Raw genomic sequence first — 24,817 nt, forward strand, 5'->3', positions numbered from 1 at the left:
AGTTTTGATAGACTGACAAGAACTGTTTTCTTTTAGTAGAACTGTTACTTACTTCTTACCATTAGATTCAGACCCAGGAGGGATTCCTGGGACAACCGGAGGCACCTTTAGGAAGAACCAAGAGTGCATGACTCTCCACATATTTTGTTTTAAGTTTTTGCTATTTTGCTACGTGGTAGGGCCCATTTAGTGGATAGGTTTGGACCGAGGACTACATTTAATTTGGACTATAGACGAGCATCTTAGTTTAGCTAGGAAGGGAATTCCCTTTTAATAGTAGGATCAGGGATGTGTTTTCTTTTAAGTTAAATAAAGCTATATACTAGCATGTCTTCTGGTCTGAATCCTTCTTCTGGCTTGCCACACAATCCAATCAGTATTTGGGTGCGCCTAGTGTTCGTGCCCGTACCTTGGTATAACATGTTATTTAACAGAGTCCTAGCTTAATTTGGGGCACAACCCTTTTGCTGTATTCCCTATCACCACTGCCGATTGAGCGTGCAGCCTTTAGATAATGCACTGCTGTCTGATTCATAGTGGTTAGTAAAAGGATCATTGTGGGCCATTGCACTGCAGCACACTGAATGGAGGCAGGGCCTTTTTTAAGAAATATAAAAACCTTAAATTGTGTAAAAAAGTACAACTTTGTAGTTAAATGACTAGATAATAACCTATGATATTTATTATAACTAAGCTATTCATTTATCATAGAGGACAAAAAACATTGAAACTAGGATGTTTCCACAGTGATAAAACTGCTAATTTGTTGGATACTTTGATGAACTCCTCAGCCCAAATTTGAAGCCATCCAATGTGGTGAACAAGGGGACCTGGTGCCTCCCTGAACTATTATATGGTGGGCCTAGCTGTTGTCGGTGGAGGGTCCTCTGGTCCTCTGGTCACCCGTACTCCTTCCCCACTCTAAAGCCCAGGTCCATCACTTGAGGTCATTTAAGCCCCTTTATGGGCTTTAGAGAACCAACATCTACAATCAAAGAAAACTCTGTAGTGAAGGAATTAAATTATTTTGGCGCTGGTAGTGGACACCTACTAAGACATCAGAAGCCCACTGTATTTTCTTATGGCACTCATTCTGTGAGTCCACTCCGGCATCAGAGGCATGCCACACTTGCCTATACCAATTTCATGATGCATCTGCTTCAGAACCAGCAATGAGTTTATTTCCCTGCAGAGCGAACCCAGTGAGTTTACGCAGGGAAACGCTGCTAATTTCAAAATAGATTTTACGTTGTTCACCATCAGATGGGTCTGCTGTGGAGTACAAGCACAGGGCCTTGATTGCTGGCAGACCCAAGGAATGCTCTGCGAAGCCTGGGGAAGCGGCACCGCCAGCATTAGTGAAAGAAAAATCTGTGATGGCAACACAGCCTTTAAAAGGCATGGTCTGGCCCCAGATTTTCAAGGAAAACCCAAGTGAATCAATTTGGTACAACCAAGCACAACCCATAACCTACTCACATTCACAGGTGCAGACCCTAGCACGAATGAGAGCCCTAAGGGAGGGGCTATACAATCTCGCTGTCCCAGGGAGGCATTGAGGGTGTTTGAAGTATGGTTTGATGGCGGTAACTTGCAGTGACTTGGAGAGCAAGAAAGGACTTTTGTGGAATGGATAGAGGGGGAGTTTGAGGGAGAGATAAGGCAGGGGCAGGTTATTTGGACAGATAGGTGGAGAGTGGCTGGTTAGTTTTAGACATCAGAAGGCTGGTTTGATATATCAGGAGGAGGTTGTAGCAAAACCTCAGGGGGAGGTCCAGGATGCTTGTAAGGCCATTTCTAACAAGACCAAGAAGGTATGAAAGGGTGTGCTTGGCAAAAAGCAGGGCTGGGATCTGGTCTGAAGAGATCACACCTATGGTGGGAGGAGGAATGACATGGCATGGCGTTGAATAGGAACAAGTCCAGAGCAGGTGTAACATGATAGTGAAGAGAGGTGGGGCCAGTTGGGAGCCTAGGAAAAGAAGTAATGGAGTTCTCATAAACTCACTTGTGGAAACTGCAGGAGAAGGCAATCCAAGTTAAAGTCAAAGGGAAGCTGGACTACTAGATACAGCCCATTACTGAGGCACTGCAAATTCTTCCAGAACTACACAGGGGAAACTGAAGTGGTCGTATACCCCAACAACCAGAGACAAATCAGAGGAAGACCAGAGAGAGCCTCCTTGAGGCTCTGAATGACATGGAGGTACCCGGATTCTTGCGAAAATTGTCAGGAAACAGTGTCACTGTTGGGAACTGTTCAGAAGAAACTATCCTGCCACATTATGTGACAGTTTGACCCATGAGAGAACTTTTGTACCGTAAATACAATCTGTTTTAACCTAACGGTTGCGCTCAGCCTATTTGTGAAACACACACAGCTTTATGGCAGTGCCTAGAGGCAACACACTGTCCCCATGTTTGTAAATCTGTATCCAGTGAAACTGATCAATGCCATCAAACCAGCATTCTATAGTTCTAGATGTTTGCAGACACCATGAAGCTTAGGTTTGAGAATGGACTGCATCATGCACTCAGTCTATTCAAGCTTTGTGTAATATTGGAGAAGGCACTAGGCAGTACTTTGAGGTAGCTAAGTCTATAAGGTAGCACTTAATGAATTAAGGGTTTAACAAATGGGATGGCATGAAAAGATTGCATCTAAAATGCTGAATGCACGTTTAGAGCGCATTCCTCATAGTAGATACAATCTAAGCCGGACAGGGGTGCTGGGGTTACATTATAGGCAGTGCGAGGGACAAACAGTGACAAATCCCAAAAGACAGAATTACAAAATGAGAGCTCTGTTATTCGATATTTTGGGATACAATATTACTACGTACATCCTTAACAAATGTGTACTTAAAATGAAGGCAATGCAGGGACAGTGTTGATGCAGACTCAGGGACTTAACAGCTCTCTCCATCCCTTGCCTTCATATCCTTCTAATTGTACCCTTAATATTCTAGTCATGCTATTTTTCACATTGTTCTGCCACTGCGTCCCCTTGTTGTGCAGTGCTTTGCTGTTTCACCGCTAAGTTCATGCCATTTAAAGCAGAAAAACACACATACACGTTTGGCTATGGGAAGTCTAAAATTATAGTATTTTCTTTTTTCGGATAAATACTTCTTTTGCTTTCAGGAGTTGAGTACAAGCAAATTAGGTCATAGTGGTCTGCCTGTAGCTCACTTGGAGAAGCAGCGCAGGTCAGCACGAAGGAGTGTGAGCAGCATAACAAATTATCAATGAATACTGGAGGAGGGCATCTCTGGAGACCTGGGACGATATGATCAGGACTTGCCGGAGACAACCGCATTATACACAAGGGCAATGCACAGAAGAGATCACCTATGATGCAGTCATGAATAGCATTCTATTAATAGTTCCTTATTATGCCTCTTCTCTCACAGGGTACATCTTTGCCACCAGATTCTTCATGAGCCTTGCCACCGTGGCCTGCTTGGTTGCTGGAGTTGCCTCGTTGTCCCCACTTAATGATTGCTACTGTGGCCAAGTAACTGGGGTCTTCGTGGCTTCCATCTCAAGCTATGCCGCAGGTAAGTCATGATCAATGCCGTTTTACCCATCCCTATAGTTTGAAAGAGAAAATGATGCAAAGACGAGTATCAAAGTGTGCCAAAAGAGAATGTTGACATTTTCACTCTCAGGCGAAATTCTCCCTTATCCCCTCACCCTTTTCTATTTGCCCCTATTACTGCAAACTCCCAGGGGGGACATTTGGGATACTAGGACCAGTTCAGAGCTTGCCCTGTCTGAGAAATCCCACATCAGACCCAGCGTTGGGTCCTCACTGGAGATGAGGGGCCAAAGCACAGCCAATACCCCAGCACAGGAGGCCTGCAAAACCTCTTCTGTGTAAAACCAATACAAAAAACAAGAAACTTACATATAAGTCCCTCATAGCACAGCTGGACAGGAAGGTCCTCAACAGATGCAGAGGATACCAAGTACCAAATTGAGGGCATTGAACGGGATCAAAATAGAACCTGACCCCAGGATGGTGCCTGACCTTGTAGTGGTGCCTACCTCTTATGAAGCCTTTCATGTGCTAGGCCAGTGGGATCAACAGTGCTGCACTCCCATCTAACGAGGCTGCAGGAGCAGCGCTTGCATTTCTCCCTCCGAGATAAGCCCTGATGGGCATTGTGTGCTGAACAGTGCACTGTTTGATGTTTTGGAGCTGCGAGTTCTCTGCATGCTTTTAATCTCTGCCTGCATTGCTTTTCTTCATCGCGGCAGCGTTTGCCTTGCTGAATTATGGCCAGAGTGTTTATCTTTCCTGCAAAGCCCAGTTGGCAGACACACCCCTCCAACATGGCCGTCGCCTGATGCGAGCACCGGAGTGCCTGCACCACCCTTCTTCCTCATCTGCGATTGGGCCATCTTTCATTCATCTAGCCCAATCCAGGGAGCTGGCAGGCGAATGCCGGCCCCCTCGCTAAGGCCCACACTAATGCCCCTGTCTGGTGCTGGAGGGAGCTCCTCTCTATGCCGCTACTTCATCATCCCGCCTACAGCAAAGCTCTGAACAACAAACTGGCAGTGTCCCCTAGTTGCTCGGACCATGGAAGCACCTGCTTTCACAATGTACCAGTAAGCAACCCGGTTCGCTTTCATATGGCCTGCATACCTCCCTTGGACCCTCTACCATTGACTGCTTGGTTGTTTCATGCCTCTTTTCCCCCACAAGCTTAACTTTAAATTTCTATTTCTGCGTTATGTTTCTTGCTGTATTGCTCAAACGGAATGCTTTGCTGTTGCTGAATGCCTTGGTAAACATCATATTTACGTGTGCTTTACATCTGCGCATCCTCCATTATTGTGCTGCATTGTTATGCTTTTGGAAACATTCGAGTATAGGTGTGCTTTAGATCTGTGCATCCCCCGCCTCCCTCGGCTGCAAGGCCACCTGGTGACTATGCTAGTGCATTGTGGAGCCTCTCCATCTGTCCCCCTTTCTTCCACTTGAATGGCACTCACTATTTCCCCCATCTATTCGAACAGTTACTCTATCACCTATCGCTTCCTCTCTCATGAAGTCTGGAAGAAAAAAGATTAAAAAAGGTCTCTTGGTCTCTAATCCTGGCCTACTTATCGCTGCCACCTCCATTAGTGCTACTTCCAGACATACTATCACTGATATCCTCCTCTCTGTCCCTTCTTCATACCTTTGGACCTCTCATCTGATCTCTACCCTCGGGCCTTTTTCCTCTTCAACCATTAATGGCGGCACTATCTGGGAAGTACTCTTGGCGCACTTCTATCCTCCAAGTGTATCATTAACATCTATCATAATAACACTGTCATTGCCCAGGATCCTCAATCCAATCTTTTCCTCTTTGACCGGCACCTGCCGGCCCTCATCAACTTTATATCTGCTCCTGCTACTCCTCCTTCCTTTCTCTCTGCATCTCCTTCACCACCTCCGACGGGTATACCACCCCCTGTAACCCTCCTCAAAGGTGGTGATGGGCTTCACTTAGCCACTCTGAATGCTATATCTGCTGTCAAACATTCTGCCAACATCTGCAGCATTCCTGAAGACTTTAATCTGGACATCCTCACTCTCAACGAGACCTGGTTCAATGCCAGCTCAGTCACTGCTTTTGACTCTCTTCCCCTTAATGGCTACAAGATCTTCTCCAAGGCTCGGGCCAAGACTTGGTGGTGGAGTAGTCCTGATCTTCCCTGAATGGGTCCCTACCTCTCTCATATCCACCCAGCCCTACTCCTCTTTTGAAAGTCTTGTCTGCAAGCTTAGCATTTCTCCTATTCTCTCTCTCACCCTTGCCACTATCTTCTGTGTCGTAGGGTTTTAGGGCAAGAATGGTAGATAGGATCTGTTCTTGAGTAACTTCCTTGAAGTTTAAAAGCAGGGGAGAGTCAATGTGTGTCACTTTAGTAGATGTAAGTGCCTTGTGTGTAGGCGCCTTGGCAGCAAGGATAGCCTTTTGCATTGATTTTTAAATGCAGTGATTGAATTTTAGAGGAGAAAGCATTGTGTATTGTGGTGCACCATGTTTTGTCATTGGGGGTCACAGAGATAATGGGGGTGGGAGTCTCAAGTTCTCTCAAGATAGAGAAGAGCTTGTTGGTGGTAGAACTGGCGGTTAAAATTCTCCTGTTGCATGGCTCTGCTCTATGCGTGACAATGGCTTTTTTGTAGGATTGGGAGATAGCGGTAAATGTGTCCTGGTTATTTGTTGTAGGGTGCCTTCTGCACAGATGTTTGCAGGCTCTTTTGTTCCTGCGTAGTTTAACAAGGTCCTCTGAGAACCAGGTCGAGTTTGGTTTGCGTGGTTTTGGAATCTTGGCTTTGATAGGGTCATGCTGGCCAATGGTATGGAGAAGGCAGGTGTGGTAATGATTTGCCAGTTCATGGGGATCATTAATGCATGACAAGGAGCAGAGTTCTAGGGAGGTTAAGATAGTCGGCTTGAGGAGTTCATGGGTACGTTTCTGGGTATTACTTCCTAGAACAGGGTTCATTGCCGGTGGGTAGTTTTTGTGGGGGGGAGTGGGTGCAATTGAGAGCTTGAAGTGGATGAGTAGGTGGTTCAGCCAAGGTATAATATCAATAGAGGTGATCTCAATGGTGGTATTGGCAGTGAGGATCCATTCAAGGATGCGCTTTTTGGAGTGGAGGGGGTCCTTAATCAATTGGGTAAGTGTCATGTCATGCAAAGCTAGAGCAAGTGCAGTAGCTTTGGGGTCAGAGACATCATTGAATCTGAGGTTAAAGTCACCCAGGATGATGAGTTTATGGGTTTCATGATTGGTGTGACCAGGAGGAAGATGTCCAGGTCAGGGGGGTGGACCCATTTGGCTAGTGCTAAAGCAAGAGGCAGTTGTAGGTGGTATGGGGGTTGGTAGAAGCTTAGGTAGTAACATTTCATACCCTGGTGTGTCAGGAATGGGTGATGATCTGATGGAGAGGGAAGTCTTGGCAATGAGGGCTAATCCTCCTGTTGCATTTAGACGGTCTGCCCTGAAGATTGTATAATCCGGAGGGATGTCGAGGGAGACGAGCGGGCCAGGATTCTGTGATGGCAAGTATGTCGAGATGATGTTCGAGGAGTACGCCATGTATGTCGGTAGCATGAGCTCCTAGGAAATGAGCATTTACACAGGTTAGCGTCTGTGAGGGTGTGGCTGGGTACTGAGGTATGAGGGGAAGCTGAGCCTAGTGGGTTCAACTAGGAGATGCCTACAGTGGCAGGCAAAGATGCCAAGAGGGTTTCACAGGTAGGCAGAGGCGGCAGGTCAGTTTCACAGTCAGGCAGAAACGCCTGGTGTGTTACAGTGGCAGGCAGAGACGCCTGTTGGGTTTCACAGGTGGGCAGAAGCACTTGGTGGGTTACAGTGACTGGCCAAGATACCTGGAGGGTTTCACAGGTAGGCAGAGTTGACAGGTTGGTTTTATAGGCCGGTGGCGACATCTGGTGGGTTACAGTATCAGACAGAGACGCCTGGAAGGTTTCACAGATAGAAGGAGGCACCAGGTTGGTTACACAGTCAGGCGGAGATGCCCAGGCGGTTACAGTGGCAGGTGGAGGCGCTTGATGGATTACAGTGGCAGGTGGAATAGGTTTTGCGTGTCTGGATATTCTTGGTAGGTGGGTAATAACCTTGGCACTGCAGAGCACTAGAGGAGCAGTTCTAGCACAGAGCCTAGCTTATCAGGGTACTCCTAGGCAAGGGAGGCTGTATTTTTTTTAGGGTGGCAGGTGGCATTTGTGTGATCATGACAGGCATAGAGAAAGTGATGGGTGAGTTCTCATACTTGACAGGATCGTGTGCATGATGCAGGTGTTGGTTAGGTGGTGCAGGGAACTGGATCGTGAAAAGTGATTAGTATTGTCTAATGTGGCCTGGGATGGTGCTACTTGGTTGCTACTAGGCGGTGTGAAGAGTGGCTGACGGGACAGTGGGCAGGCAATCCAACATGGCAGATGCAGGGGTGGCTGGTCCTGATGTGGGGAGACTTACGATGACTGAGTGCAAATGCAGGCAAAGCATAATGGCAGAAAGAAGAACCTCGGGATCAACAGGGACTCAGCTGTAACAAAGGTGACAAAGCAGTGTGTAATACAATTGCATGTACAACTAGGAGCAAGATTGCTTTTACCTTTATCATTGGGTTCATCTTCATGGTGTGATGGCAGCGCAACTGTGGGCTGGAAGGGCAGATCTGCAGGCCTTAACTTCAATGAGTCATTGATTAGAGTGGGGGGCACAAAGGGGACTCATGGCAGGACAGGGCCAGACAAGGGTAGCTAGAGGCCTTAGTAATTGGGCTTTGTAAGGGGCCAGCTTCATCTGCCGGCTGCAATGATCAGAATTAGATAGCTGTACTGTGGGCCAATCCGCACATCGCAGAGGCGGGCTTTCAGACACAGATGGTAAGCATGGTGGTTGCCATGCAAGGATGGCAGCCATTTTAGACTGCATTGGATTCACTGGATTCGGTGTTAAAAGCAGCCCATGAGTGCTTGCCATTGCATCGGATAAAGTCGAATTTTGCAGATCATACATCAATGAGAGTGGCAAGGCAGGGCTTTCTGGGGCATTAGCAGGTATTATATGCGGTGCATGGCACACAATATCAATATACCCAACTGCACATAACTTCTATTTTTACCACAGGCTTGGGTTCTGGAAGTCATCAAGCTCTGAGAGCACTCAAATAGAAGCATGCTTAATGTGCTCTTTGAGGGCTTCAACAAGATTTGGTGGTCTGTTCAATATATACTTCCCCTAGTTATTATACTATAGATAGAATTATGCCATTGGTGTTGGGACTGTAATAGAAGATTACTTAACGTGACTGACAAGTGACTCTCTAAGCCCCCGGTCTAGAGATTCTGGCCATGGATGCCATTTTTAACCCAGTCTAAGCTAAAGAAGAATGTGTTTTAGAAGACTAATTTCCTCAGTATACTATCCCGCTCTAACCCAGCGGCAGTTTTTTATTGAGCATGCCTCCTTTCTCAGTTCAGCTGTAGCTTTCTCTCACCATTTTTTTCTCGTGCTTTCTCTGTCACACATCACACTACATGTCTCCACCTCTTTTCTTCCCTTATGTTCCACTCCTTACTTTATATTTTAAAAAGCCTTTCTGTTGCTTACAGTCTCTCTGACTGTTCACCCCCCTCTTTTTCTCAAGCTTGCTTTATTTCAGTTTCCTACCCTCCCTCCCTGTTTCCTAACATCTTCACGCTGATCTTCATCTCATGTTTTCTTGGCTATGTACCTACTCTCGTTATCTGTATTCTGGTTCTCTTTCCTTGGACACTTGTTCCCTGCCCTTTACCACAGCAGCTGCTTAGCTGTTTCTAATCTCTCCAGATACCTCAGAGGAAGGCTCTCTGCTGCTTCACCTTCTGTGGGTATCAAGTAATAATGTCCCCATACATAATGTCCTCGTACATAATGTTGCCGGGAAAAGCCATTGGTGACATTATATATAGTGACATTATGTATGAGGGGACGGGTTGCAGGAATGTCCCCTGCTCCCATTGTAAAAAAGAAATGGTGGGTGGGTGTCCCCTTCATGTTCAATGTAATAATGTCTCAAAAACAGCGACAATTTTGTCAGGAGACATTTTTGCGGGGACATTATTATATGAAACCCATCTGTGCTGGTGGGAAGAGGGAACATGGTGGATGCTTGAAGGGGAAGCCAATGCAGCTATGTGAGAATGGGTATGATGTGGTTGAATTTTCTTAATCCCTTGATGGGGCATGCTGTGGCATTCTGGATGTCTTTTGGATGGGCCATAGTGGCAGCTGGGACTCTGAGTAGGGATTTGTCACTGACCAGGTGGGTAATGACCAGGGCTTTGACAACTGTTCTGAAACTGGGGGCAGTGCTGAAAGACTTGTCTTTGTGGAGGAACGCAAGCTGGTACCATGCTACTAGGATCTCCTTGGTGGTGTGTGTTTTGAATGAAAGGTCACAGTCGATAGAAAGGTTGAGAGATTTTACACTGGGTGAGAGCTTGAGGTGTGAATCCAATCGAGCTTCATTTCAGTCACCCAGTCACCCAACTTAAGCATGCTTTCTGGGGTTTCCTATGAGAATTAATTTGGTCTTTGTAGGGTTGAGCTTCAGGCTTGGATGAGGGACAGTGCTTGAGTTGATGGTTGTTGTTGATGCGATTGATCATTAGGTAAAGCTTTTCATCGTCTGCATACTTGTGTACCTTGATGTCGGTGTTGACGAGGAGTTGCCCAGAGTTTCCATGTAGAAGTGGATGGTTACACGGAGAGGATATGGTCTTGTGGAACTCTGTAGGTTACTGGGTGGCTCCTGGATCTGTTTTGGTCTATGTGGATGAGTTGGTCTCTGTTTGAGAGGTATGATGCAAACCACTGCAGCACTGTTGCATTGAGACCTATTTCCATGGCGAGGATGTTGAGGAGGGCTTCATGGTCAATGGTATCGAAGGCAGCTCGGAGGACATGGATGATTAATAAGTATGGGTTCCCTTTGGCCACGATGCAAGGATTTTCATGGTGGATAATGGCGGTGTCTGTGCTGCTCAATAAATGGATTCATAGTCCTCTAGGTGCTTGTGCTGAGGGATCCTTTCATGTGACTAAATGTTGACTGTATTCTCTGTCACTTTGCCAAGGAAGGGTAGATGTGTGATGGGGCAGTAGTTGGCCAGGTGTGGGTTTACTCAGCAGGCAACATATTTGTCCAATTTCAGTGTCTCTGTGAAGGTGCTTTGTGTGAAGAATGCATTGATGGCGTTGAGAAGTAGTGTAAGTGCTTCACCTTTGATGACCTTCACAATGGAGAAGGGGAGAGTTTCATCTTCGTAGTTGATGGGGTTGAGTGCTACAAGAGTGTACGGCAGGTCTCCTAGATTAATTGTCCTGGATATTGTCCATCTTGATATTTTAGGTCCTGGCACCATTGGGATGTCTATAGTGTGTTTGTATCTGTCAATGCCTTATCTTGTCTATCTCAAGTGTGAAACACTATTGGTGGTGCATTTATAATTGAATTGTGGTATTGTGTGGTCTGTCTGCAGGTTGATGCAGTGCTTGACATGATGGTAGAGTCCTCTGCTCTTGTTGGATGTTTTCTGGATGTTATTGTGTGTTATTTTGCTTTGATGTGCTTGCTGTGGATGGCTTCCTGTCTGTATCAAAGTGTGGAGGGCTTGAGTGTAAGTTTCAATGGTGAATGGATGTTGATGATCCCATTTAGGGTGTGGTTGAGTACGCTGATCTGGACGTTGACATTCTACAAGGTGTCCACATGGCAGCAAAAGTGATGAGGTTTCCTTTAACTGCATCCTTTGGAAAGTTCTGAACGATGATACATTGGACTACTAATGGGGTAAAACAGAGGGTTCCGCCCTTGTGAAATTACAGCTGCCCCAAGCATACTTCACTGTACAAGTGAAGATTGATAGGATCACACTAGGACCAACATGGGTTGCTTAAAAAGCACCCCTGTCCTAAGCGCCAAATGGGACCATTTGATATTATAGGAAAAATTGTTATAGTGGCATGGAGAAGTCAGTAGACATCCCTCTGGTCACAAAATAAAGTCAAAGATCCAAGAAAACAAACCGGGAAAAGGCAAAAGGTTTACTGGTCCCACAAAATGGGACCAGATATGGAATTCTGTTCTAAAAGCTTTGTTGTGGTTGAGCCACCCTGACACTTTACTTTGGTACTGTTTAGTTTCAGTTGGACTGTGTACATAATCCCAGAATAAAAGAAATGTGACATGTGGTCTTGGCATTTTCTTGATCCCAGGAGTACTACGTGCCATGGTGTCAGAAGAGGGATCAAGAAAGCCTAGACTGGTAGGTCAACACAGTATGCCGTGGTCAAGACCCAGACCTTCACAGCCAGATCACTACCCTCCTGTTCCAGAGTATAATGGTTTCTCTCAAATCTCAGAGAGGCAACTCAAACAAGAATCCTGACAACTGGTTTTGGGGTTAGTGGAAGGAGGTGTTATGAGATGGAGGCTGGGGAGAAGCCCAAACCCACAAAAAACATAACCTAGGTTGTAAGGGTAATGATCCACCCACCCAGTCCACCCTCCTTCTAGAGCTCTATTCCTCTGTAATAAGTAGGTGGAGGACTGGACCCATACTTTAGAAGAACAATGATTCCAAGACCAGTTGACATTTCATGCAGGCCAGTCAGAGTGCCACATCTTTGGTTCATCAGCGAGACTATTGGAGCCCTTGGGATTCGAAAAGCTCTTTTGGTAGAGACTGCCATACATTTAGATATTTCCAAAGGCTGTAACGGGACAGTAAAGGTCCCTTACTCAGCCATTCCAACCAAGAAGATACTTGTCACGAGTGTCCTGGGCCCAAAAAACCACCATGGAGAACGAACCCATCTCATGATAAACTTAACCCTGACACTGATTCCTATCCATCCAGGGGATGTGTTGGGCTTCCTGCAGCTTTAGCACCAGTACCCAGTGGAAAAGGTTACAGATAGTGGAGTGTACACGTGAGCCCGCAGAGAGGGAAGGTCTAGCCAGATGATCCACATTGGACCATGTACCACCCTGGTTCAGCCGGGACTTCGATGGTGAAACTGGAACTTTCAGACAAGTTGGGAGCAATGGTTCACAGCCCTTTGGCAGCTACACCACCATCCATGACTAATAAAGAGGGGAACGGCGGAAAACAAGGGAGTTGGTGAGAGCCTTAAACATGCTTTGAGGACGAAGAACCCAAGAGCAGAGGGAGCTCTGGAGTGTACAGCCAGTCAGAAGACCAGGTCGCAGAGGAGGTCCCGACAGCCTACCTTCGGACCAGCCCCGAATAGCAGAGCCCATTTTAGAAAGACTATCAGAAAGGCCTGTGGGTGAAGATACACCAGAAACCTGTGGAAACCAGAGAATCAAGCCCTGTGACAATCGAAAATGAGCCCCAGGCCCAGCAAAGGCCAGTATTCTCACCCGAAAGGAAGCAAAGAACCAGTGATGGGCTCTCATGAGAGGAAGTAGACTGTGCCGGTCCTAGGATTAAGGGGCGCCTTGGGCAGCAAAGGATGTGTGGGCCTCCCTAATTTGCATAAATAGTGACATTGGTGATATCACAGAATGAGTCTTCAGTACGCAAAGGTATCATGAGAAGTTAAATTATGGTGCCATGTGTAAGGGATAAGGCAAATACACTGTGACGTCCAGTATATGAACTGTCAGTATTAGCATTTACCTATGTGATGATATCAGGAGCTATTTTTTGAAAGTAGCAGACAGCTGAATACCTTGTACCTTGAATACCTTGTACAGACTTCTAATTTTGGTAGATAAGGCAGTGTGATAAAAAGATGCAGGAGCACTCACTTTGGTTATTTGGATTTAAGAGCAGTCTGCAAGTCAGGAACTTAAACACATTTCAACCCAGATGTAATTGATAGAAATACTGTTTGCAAAAGGTCTTTGAAACTTTGGTTTAAAAACACTATCTGTTGAAGGCATTGCAGAAATATAGTGATTGTGTTTTGATAACTGAAACTAACTGCTGTTTTTGCTGAAGTTTCAAGATTGTTTTTATTTTTATTGTGTGTATATGTGGGTATATTATTCAAATTAGCAATATACTTTTATTTCTGAAGCTACAGATAAGGATTATTTTCACTGTCAAAAAAATAATAGCAATAACTACATTTATCAAGTGCTGCTCACTACAAAATGAGAAGGTAGCCTCATTAATGTACCTCCTGAGCCTTGATTGGAGGGGGACAGCAGTCCAAAACTGTTCAACCTGTGTAGAACACCAGGGGATCCAATGGCAGAAAGCTGCAAAGGCAGATGAGCAGGTTGGGGGATTGTTGCTGAGATGTTTTGTGATTAGAACTTCCTGATAATCATAAGTCTTTTTTTTCTATTTTTGCTGCAACAGCGCCTAGATGCCCAAGGCCTTTGTGCACTTTCTACAAATGTAAAAATAAATAAATAAATGCGCTGTAAATGTGTTTTGACATGAGGATGAGTATAGCTACCACGCTTTACTCAGTGTGGGAACTTTTGCTGCAATAGCAAAAATCAAAAGCTGGCACCCAAGAATATATGGACAGTAAGTGTACATATCTTAAAGTGAAAGATGACATATATAGTTCACTTGACCTTTGCCCTTAGAACAAAGTGCAGCAGACAAAAGAGCATTGGCCTTTCAATAGTAGCAATCAACAACAGAAAAATAATATGTAGTGAAATATTCCCTAGAAAACAAAAGCCCAATACAAGCATGTGCTTTGATGATCATTGTATGCGTCTTGTGTTTGAGGGGTCGATTCATGGAGCAAACGTGCGCCGAAAAATCCCAGCGCAAGCAGGCGCAAGGTAGCGCAAGTGCGAGAAACGCAGCGCACGCACACGTGTGCGATGCAAGGAAGACGGTGCGCGTGTTTCCCGCTGTCCGTGCGCCCAATCCAGCCATGGCGCACACAGGCATACACGGCGGGCACTACGCGCACAGCAAAAGTGCACATAGAGCGGCGCACACAACCAAAGTGGGCGTAACACGCGGAATGGGGAATAACGCGTGAAAAAGAAGGCGTAACTGGGGAAGTACTGCAGGGAACTACACGGAACGCCCACACGCACGCGAACAACCCGTATTCATGGATTCGAATACAGGAAACCGGCGCACGGCAAAAGACGCACACAGGCGTCAACGCGTCCGCCACACGAAGGCAGGCGGAAGCGTCCCCGCGCACAGTATAAAAGTGCGTGCAAACAACAAACACGTATATACAGCTACAATGAATGCCCCAAATGTCGCAGCACTGATCGTGGGACACCGCAGGAGGAGGAGAATAGCCAGGGCACGCATTTTCGCACCACGGACAAGCCTTTTTGGGATGCCTGACGACCAGGTCTATGGCAGGTATAGGTTTCCACCCCACATCATCCTAGACCTGGTCAGGGAGTGGCAAGATGACCTTACATCCCCCACCCTTTGCTCCCAAGCATTGAGCCCCTTGGAGAAGCTGCTCAATGTCCTGCATTTTTTGGCCACTGGGTCATTTCAGCGGACTACTGCCATAGTGGGGGGGGTCTCACAGGCCACGCAGTCACGCTGCCTACACCAGGTACTGGCAATCATGACAGCGCGCCCCTCAGTCCGCAGGCACATATACATGCCCAGAACACCCGCAGAAAGACAGGCCGTTGTCCTGGATTTTTTCAGGGTGGCACACTTCCCCAAAGTGCTCGGTGCCATAGATTGCACCCATGTGGCCCTACGTCCACCTAGGGCCACTGAGCACATCTACCGAAACCGCAAGCACTGGCATTCCATCAATGTACAGGTGGTATGCGATGCAAAGGGAATCATCACCTCTGTCTATGCAAACTACCCTGGCTCCACCCATGACAGTTTCATATACAGAATGTCCGCCCTGAGCTGGGCCCTGGAAGCTGGGCAGCATGGCGACACCTGGCTCCTAGGTGAGTACAAATGCCCTTGCACATGCATCCATGTCACACACACACACAAATAAACAAACCCCAATAATCACAACCATTTACACCTCCCCTGGGGACAGTGCCTACCCTCTGAGCAACCACATGATGACGCCAATCCGGAACCCCACCACACCACCCCAGGTAAGATACAACGCCGCCCATATTGCAACCAGGGCCATAGTGGAGCGCACATTCGGAGTGCTCAAGTCACGTTTCCGCTCCCTTGACCGCTCTGGCGGGCAGCTACTCTATGCACCACCAGTAGTGCGCAGGATCATTGTGGCAGCATGTGTCCTGCACAATGTTGCAACACGGCAGGGCGTCCCGGTGGACATGGTGGTGCCCACACATCCCCAACCACAGGCACAGGCACTGCCCATGGGAGGGGACAGGGCACGTGGCGAGGAAGCCCGGACCCAGCTTGTGGCCACATTTTTCACCTAAACTCCCACCCCTGCAGAGTGCACACAGGCTTGGCACATACCAGGTGACAATCGATGATGACAAAGAAACAGTCAACTGTCACAACCCTACCACCCTGAGATAGTTGCCATGGAAGTGCCACATTGTCTGCATCCCTAGCTACTTAAACACAAGCTATCCTGTGTGACCAAAAGGCACACATATGACATGACATGATATGGCCTATACACAAGTATTTCAAGGTGCGATGAGGCAGGGAGGGGGGAACAAGGGAAGACAGACAACAGTACTACTAGGCCAGGTGTCGTTTAGATTGTGCAAGTGCAGGGGTAGGGGGAAGGGAAAAGTGCAAGGGGAAGGGGAGAGGGGGGAGTGCAGTACAGGGTAAGTAGACCAAAAAACAAGTACATAGGCCAGCTGGTGGCAACTGCAAAGGTAAGTGCAGACAAGTGCTGGGAAGTGGGGACTGTAGGAATAGAGAGACAGTACCGCAGTGCAGGGGTTGCCAGGGAAGCAGTGCAAGTGGAGTGGCTGGGCCAGGGACCGAGGTCGGTGAGAGTGGCCCAGTTGCAGATCCAGTGCAGTTCCAGTGAAGAATTTAGCAAGGGAGAGGCAGAGAGAAAGCAGAAGCAAAGAGGAAGGTCTTGAGGTGCTTCCCGAACCGGAGATGGTTCTCCTCAAGTTCCAGTGAGGCAGGAAGGCTGTTCCAGAGGGAGGGCCCTGCCGCGGAGAGAGATCTACCCCCAGCTAGTTGCTTTGAGAAGCGGATGACCCTGACATGCAAGGTGTGAATCACACACACCTGCGAAACAGGCCATGGCCATCACTGTTATGTCACTCAAACCCTCCCAAACCACAGCATGACATGGCAAGCAATACCCATACACCAACACAGTAACAATAAGGTACACATTGCCATGTCCAAAATGTACAGTGGCATCAGACAATGATGCCTGACCTGGAATCAGATGAAATGACTGACCAACAACCTCCCACCCAAAATAAGTAATTTCCAAATGCATTACAAGAGTTGTAGACGTAACATAACAATGAATGCCTGTCTACATGCACATTGTGCATTGCAAAATCAACACTGCAGCTTCTGTGTGCTGTGTCCTACTCCTGCAACACACTGCTCAGCGCACAGCACAGTGAACAGCCATTGTGTGTGATGCACACCCTGAGCATCACATCTAAGCGACAGACCACATCAAAAAGCAAATTAGGCATGTACAGGATCCATAATTGGTCACAGAACATGTGCTGCAGGGACACAGTGGGCACCAGAAGGCAAACAGTGTACACATGGATATGCAAGGGTGGTTGTACATGTAGTGCATCAGAGTGCAAGTGTGTGGGTCAGCAAGGACATGCACTCAACATATGCATGTGCAATCAAGTGACCATCAGTGTTTTCACCATGTGTACACCCCAGCATGTCAAACCACAACTATCCCCTCGCACCTGAAAGGTAAACACAACACATGAACAGGCATTGATCAGCAGAACACAACATGAACATAGGATACCACCATTACAATATCAGGGTTCCCATCACACTGCAGGGCAAGGCAACTATCAACAACAACCCCCCCTCCCTCACAAATGACCATGACCCACTGAACAACTGCACCTGGGTCATGGAGCCTTCAACCCTCAATTCCACCTGGCCACAGGATCACCTTTCCCCTTTGTCACCATCTCCCACCTTGTGTGTAAAAAGGTGCCTGCACCCTCAGAATCCACACTCATTTCCAAAATCACAAAATCCAAGGCAGAAAAACGAACCAGAACACCCTCCAGTAGATGACTTGACGTAGCAGTACCTCACAAAGGCCAAGTACTACCACAATGATGCAACAACCAAGGTAGCACAGTAAAACAATGTCACAACAGGATGTGAACCATGTGTGGTACATAACATAGAATGATGCACCATGAACGGATGTGTACTGTCACAGGTCCCGTGTACAGGCGCAGGAGTGTTACGAAACAACCACCCCCACTGTGTCCCGGGTGCCTGCAAGGTGAAACTCACACAGGCCCCTGAGACCCTGGTGGGGAACGAGGGTCAGGCATATGCAGTCGGGACCGGTGTTGGCACACTGGATAACTGGAATGAGTGGCAGGAGAGGGGAGGAGGAATGACACATGAAAGTAGGGAAAGCACGAAAATGTACTACCTGCATGAACACATACACAATCCAAACAAACTTGGACATCATTGTCATGGCCTTGTGTAGTCCAGGCTTAGGATTGGCACGAACCAACCACCCCCTCTAGGGTTTTGGCGCCTGCAAATTTGGGGCTTACACAGGCATCCGCAACCCCAGCGGGGATAGAGGGTTAGGGAACGTTGCTTGGATAGGTACAGGAAGCAGGAACACCAGGTAGAGGGTACAGGGTTCAAAATTGCATAGGATTCCGGGTGATTAGGGGGAAAAAAACATACCAAATTGAATTACACATTCATCCATGCATTAGTGCACCCCCCATCAAGCCTATGCAGAGCAGTTTGAAAGAAAAACAACAAGACACTTAGCTCTGGTTTTGAGTGCTGGCCTCCTGCCTGCGCACTCTCAGGTCAGGTTACAGGAGCACTGCAATGCTGCAAAGAGAGCCACAGTCAACAACCTGTATGTGCCAATTACACAAAAACACACCACCAAACATGCCCCAAAGCAACAAACTACTCTACAAACAGACAATCTGGTGTAGATGCTTCGTACCCATATATAATATTACCCCTGTGATGGGCCATACACAGTCAATGCAGTAAGTCAGCCGCCGGTGGGTGCGTGCCAAATGGAACACCAATTTGTCACAATTCACACAACATGCAATGTTCCCTGGGTAAGCAGACATACCCATATAGCAAGCCATGACTTCGGAGCAAGTTGTGTACCACCATGACCGAAACAAAGTTGGCAGTGCATTAATCAAAATGTACATGGAAATGAAATGCACTGCACCCGAGTATGTCCCTTGCTGTATGTCCCTGTGAGCTGCCCCTTTCCATGTCTCGGAAGGCTACATGGTTGATACAAGTGCCTCAATGGACCTTGGTGTACCGGAGGGTATGTGCCACTGCCCCTGCAGGTGTCCCAGACAACCTTACTATCAACAGCCATCAGTCCACCAACACATCTGAGCTGCATTGTGTGCTTCAACACAAATATTCTTCCAAGCTCACCCTCAGTGCTGTGACTAAGCCTGCATGTGCAACTCGCCTGGTGCAAGCTTTGTTGTGTTGTGGCCCCCCTGTGCTGCGCCCCTTGCCTGAAGTTCCTTGGAACACGTAAGCAGTTCTAGGATGTCGGTCTGCAATCCCTGTGCCTCTGCTTGTGCACACATGTGCATGTGGGCACCAACAAACGTGTCCAGAATTCCGTCATCCAATGGGCCATGTCTGCTGGCAAAGGTGCTCTGGAGGCTCATCCCCCTGCAGAAAGGGCATGAAACACATGATTAATGCTTCAAAGTCATCTGTGTGAGTCTCTTCAGGCATCTCATTACTTGACCATGTCAGAGAGTCACATCATAAATCACACCATCAGTCCGTCTTTCACATCCAAAGTGTGGAACACTATCTACGGCATGAATTGCAACAAGCACGTGTACATTAAAGATAAGAAACATACTACACAATGCATAGCAATGAATGTGCACATTAATCATGAAACACCCCAACTAGCAAAAGCTGAACAGTGGACAATAACACCAAAATCATCCCCACTAGGGGTGTAAACACAAGTCACACAGCACCAGACATGCCACGGATATGACAGTCCAAAGCCCTTGTGTAACAGGTTGTGACACCGAACCATCCTTGCAAGCCCATAAATAAGGGAGGCAGGAGTGGCATATGTGAGTCAAGGACCCCAAGCAGCAAACACATACACAAGACAAGCCTGAAGGGCCCAGCTGGAACAGACAGTGGATGCCTTCAAAAGCCACAAAGCACCGCACCGTCACATGAAAGCACAATAGACAAGCAATTTTAAACTATATTAACTAATTACACTAACTATGGAAAACCTACATTACCTAATTAAACTAACTATCAAACAGAAACTTAACTAACTAAACTAAAAGAAAAATCAAAAATGGCCACATACGACCCGGGGGGGGGAGGGGAGGCACCCAGGAGGGGTGAGGTACAGGGGGCTGCTCAACATCCACATGCGATGATGCTGAGCCAAAAAACAAACCTCCATGGGCTCAACGCCTGCACAGCCCGACCCATGTGGGAGATAGATGGTCGTCCGAGTCTGGCTCATCCTGGAAAGGAGGACGTGGCACAGTAGCCTGGCCACGCCTAGCCGCAGCTTGCCCCTCGTCGGCAGCAAGTCTGCCAGACGAGTGAGCCAGGTTCTGTGTGGCGATGTGACGTAGGTCTGCATGCAGAACCTCACGTGATACACGTGCTTCCTCTTGCAAGGTAGCACGTGTAACACGGAGTTCCTCCTGCAAGGCCTGGCTGGACAACCGCTGCACCTCCCGGCAAGCCTGTAGCTCAGCCGAGATGGTACGCTCAAGCTGTGCAAATCTATCCTCTGCCCGCTGCCTCTGGGACATCATAAGGACACCCAGAGTGGATTTGAGGGAAGCATACTCCTCCCTCAGGGCATCCATGTGCGCCTCTGCGTGAGCAGCAATTGCTTGATGCAGAGACGACATTTCAGCCTGGCGTGCCCTGTCTGAGGCCGCCATGCCCAGCCTGAGCAAGCGGGCCGTGGACCGTGCCGCCTGCTGCTGGAGAAGCACCTGCCTAGCAGGGGGGAGCACAGATCGGGCCACACGCTCCATGCTCTCAGCGATGTTCTCCATTGCTGCCCCCTGCCGTTCTGAATTGGCAGTCATGTCTTGCTCCCACTCAGTATACTGCGGTTGCGCGCGGCAACTGCGTTGCCGGGCTTGACCCCTGCGGGACCCAAGGACCGGGGGTCCTCGCTGTGTTGGCACCGCCCGCGGCTGCACGACTACATGCCCCCGTCGACGTGATATCCCAGGCACATCAGTGACTGGTGTGGAGGGTGACCCTGCGTCCCGATCCACCACAGGCGGAGGAACCAAGACTGTCTGATCCCTCAGTGCAGGTGTCGCGGACAGAGGAGTGTCCACATCAGAATCACTCACCCCTGACACATGGACTTGATGCTCATCCAACTCAACATGGACGTCAGTGTCGTCATCAAGGCTGGACTCATAGGCAGACAGAGACAAGATGGACAGTAGCACTTAGGGGTTTTCGTGGCCTACCACCCCACGACCCCCACTAGTGCCGGGTTGATGTAGTGGTAACAACCCTGTGTCTGGCATGACAACACCATCCTCCGCCTCCATTGCATCATCACCTGAAAAATAGAGAGAAAAAAGGTCACTACAGATGTCAGAAGCACACAACACACACACACACCGACAGCAAACGCATCAGGCAGACATGTGACACACAACATATAACCTGGCATGCATGCTGGGTCAACTTTGAATTGCTTCTGTGATCAGACCTGTTGAAATGTGTCAGTTTCCATGGAAGTGGGTCTATGCAGTGCAGAAAATGTGTACGCCACTCACTACCTACATGTACAAGGACTCCATGGTGTGTGCCAGGAAATGTGAAGGCAGTGCAATGTCAAATTCAGACATCACGTGTATTGTGCATTCAATGTGTACCATATCTAGAAGCCAAGCACCCCTCCACCCCAGTACCAAAGCAGGGATGACTAGCATGGTATCAAAAGGATGACCATACACCTGTGTATTGACAGGCAGTGTTGACTGGCATCAACAGCTTAATGTGATTCAAGTGACAACACTGCAAATGATGCTGGGACAGTAAGCAGGACACATGATGAAAACTCTGGATGCCACCCATGTGTGAAGAAGACACAACAACAGTTGGACAGAGTCATTGGCCATTGAACAGGCTGAGGCCTGTGAGCCACACAGATTGTCAGACCCTAAACATGTGTGCAACGCAGGACTGAGCCACAGTTGACATGGGAAGGCTGATGAGATGCCAGGCAATGTATGTAACCAAGGACTTGTATTACAATGATCATCCAGTCAAGGACACATAGGGGCATGCTTGCAATGCACATGGAGCATGAATGGGCACTCATGTCCCTGCGGGACATCTGACCTATGCACAGTACAAGTGAGATACCCTGCATCAAGTACTAAGGCTGTACCACACGGCATATGTCTGGCAGATTCTACGCTGGAAGTTAGCATCTACACAGGACACATGAACAAGAAAGTACACATTGGCAAGATTGAAGCAGACCAGTGCAAAGGTGGAACTGGGGTGCAGAGTGGCGGAGGAGGGGCAAGGGAGCATGCCTACATGGAGTCCCCGCATGCAGGCAGAGGAGACATGCATCACGGAAGCATTGCATTACTTACACATCAGAACCATGTACACGTCACATGTAGTGGCAATCATGCACAACACATCCCACAAGTGAAACACACACGTCCTCAACAAACACGCATCAACACTCACCGGACTGGGCATCAAAGTCCAGCATCTCTCCCACTCCTTCGACCAATTCAGGTGGTATGAACTCCGGAACGAGTGCCTCATGCGGAGTGAGCACTTCCTCCTATGGTGCAGGCCCACCGCCAGTCACCAGAGTCAAGTTGTAATTAGAGGCACACTTAGCCTTAGTGCTGCGTTTGATGTCATTCCAACGCTTTTTGCACTCTTGCGCCGTGCGCACCTCATGGCCGAATGAACTGACATGTTTCGCAACATGCTTCCAGTGGGTGTCACGTTGGGCAGCCGTAGTCTGACTATTGGCACCCACTAGCATGTCACGGCTGTGGCCCCGCACGTAGTCCACGAGGAAGTCCAGTTCCTGCTTGCAGAAAGGCTTCTTCCTCGACGTGCAGGAGGTCGTGGCTGTGTGTGGGGTCCCAGCCTGTGCTGCAGGTGCAACCTTCCTCCTCTTGGACTGTGGCGCAGACCCTGGCTGGCTAATGCCGCCCTGACCAGTATGGCCAGTGGGTTCGGTGGATTGAGCCAAGGGAGTGGCAGGTGGAGGGACGACCAAAGGCCTGACTTGCGTCAGTGGCAGCTGGGTGCCCTCTAATGGACCCTGCGCAGCAACATCAGCTGTGGCAGGGTCATTGACCGCAACAGTCCTGGTTGGCAGACTCACAACCGGGGTGTTGTTGGGTGCATCTGCCCCTGCACTTGCCAACACCCGGCTGTTCGGGGCAGCAGATGACATGACTGCCCCAGGGACACGTGTCTTGGTCTGAGCAGCCTGGCTTGCCCCTATGGTTTCCCTCCTGGCCTGTTGGAGATCTACCAAGGGCTCCTCAAGTGCCAACACAGCCTGCGCTGGCAGACCCTGAGCCTGGGTGGCGGTGTCCACAACTGCACCTGCAGCTACCACTACCCTTGGGCCCGTGGCAGTCGATGGAACAGACTGCCGGGTCACACGGGCGCCAGTGCCAGATGCAGAAGCTGCATCCCCCGGAACCACAGGGCGTGGTGGCATGACTGCACCGACACATGGCACAACATTGTGCTCAAGTGCGCACCCCTGCTTCTTCCCCCTCTGTGGCTGCCCTGGACACCCTGGAGTCCCCCTACTCCCTGGTCACCACGGCCACGTCCCCGACCATGCCCGCCACGAGGAGTACGCCCAGCTGAGGCGCCCCTCACGTTTGGTGGCCTCCCAACCATGGCACAGATGTAGTAGTGCCGGCACAGATGGAGTGGTGCCAATGGGAGGTGTACACCACAATTGACCTGGGCAATTGGGGTGAAGGGGGTGGGAAGCAAGATGTTAACAGCCCCCCTGCACCTGCAAGGCTGTATGTGACCCCGGTGATGTAGTGACGGGTCACGCAACGCTCAGGCACCCCAAAACTGCAGTAAAACCGTGCACGCAACCCTGCAGCCTACGTGCGTGGATTCAACCTCCCGCAGTACGCGGTGGCACCCAGTAACACGAATAACGCATACACGTGGGACACGCAGGCTACTATGACATCGAAAATGGGTGCAATACACAGGGGCACCCGCAGTTGGAAAAAGAGCGTGTGCGACTCACCGTCTGACTAGCGCGATGCAGAAAAACACACGCAGCCAATACCCCCGCCAAAAGAAGAGATACGTCCTTGATAGCTGTGAAGTTGTGATGGCACGCGAAACAGGAAGCAGCAACACACGTCGGTCTCCACGAAAGGCATATACAGCGAACTGCTGGGCCCGCTCACCTTTAACCCGTGCTGAGGGAAACGCCCGCGAGCATCACGTCACTTACACGCATGGGCCCTTTCCTCGGATTACACGTGGACGTGCAGTTTTTCACGCGCGCTGAAATGCCCATGCACGCCTGCGCGCGTCACATCACAGGGGCGCTTGCGCTTGAGGGGCCTTCTGTCCAATGAAATTGCGTATGCGTGCAGACGCGCTTACGCGCTAAGGGCCTTTCCTCGAATTACACGCTGACGTGCAGAATCACTCCGTATCAAGCTGGCCACGCGTAAGCACACAGAAGACCACGCTCCTGCCCAGAAGGCCGAATTACTGCCCCCCAGAGCCCCGAGCACGCTCCCACCTGCTGCTGCCTGACTGCCTGCTGCCCACGTGCCCTGTCATTTGCTGCCTGCACATCAGCCAGGGGTGCTGTTGCTGTGACCACCCCTGCTGGAACCGAAGACTCCCGACTGGGATTCCATCGCTCCACAGCCCAGCCCCAGGACCCAGTTGCCCACCCACTCCTGCTTCTGGGGTTGTCATGTCGGGAACTGCAACATCTGGCACCACTGACAACCCCCGGCCAGAGAGGCAGAGGGGCACCAGATTCAGTGCCAGGGAAGTTGGTGTCCTGGTGGAGCAAGTCCTGGGGCAGTATGATGCCCTCTTCGGGAGTTCCCGCGCCG

General features: G+C 49.0%; 1 protein-coding gene across 4 annotated transcripts in view; it reads left to right on the top strand.

Moving 5' to 3' along the window:
* Positions 1–24,817, top strand: part of LOC138449874 (lens fiber membrane intrinsic protein-like) — a 203,529-nt gene that overhangs the window by 126,447 nt on the left and 52,265 nt on the right. For all 4 annotated transcript variants that reach the window (XM_069604801.1, XM_069604798.1, XM_069604800.1 and 1 more), the window contains one exon: positions 3,414–3,560. In XM_069604801.1, the coding sequence (XP_069460902.1) occupies positions 3,414–3,560 (147 nt within the window). The remainder of the gene's footprint in view (positions 1–3,413; positions 3,561–24,817) is intronic.

Source organism: Ambystoma mexicanum, chromosome 1p (assembly GCF_040938575.1).
Source record: "Ambystoma mexicanum isolate Mex_15411 chromosome 1p, UKY_AmexF1_1, whole genome shotgun sequence".
Lineage (NCBI taxonomy): Eukaryota > Metazoa > Chordata > Amphibia > Caudata > Ambystomatidae > Ambystoma > Ambystoma mexicanum.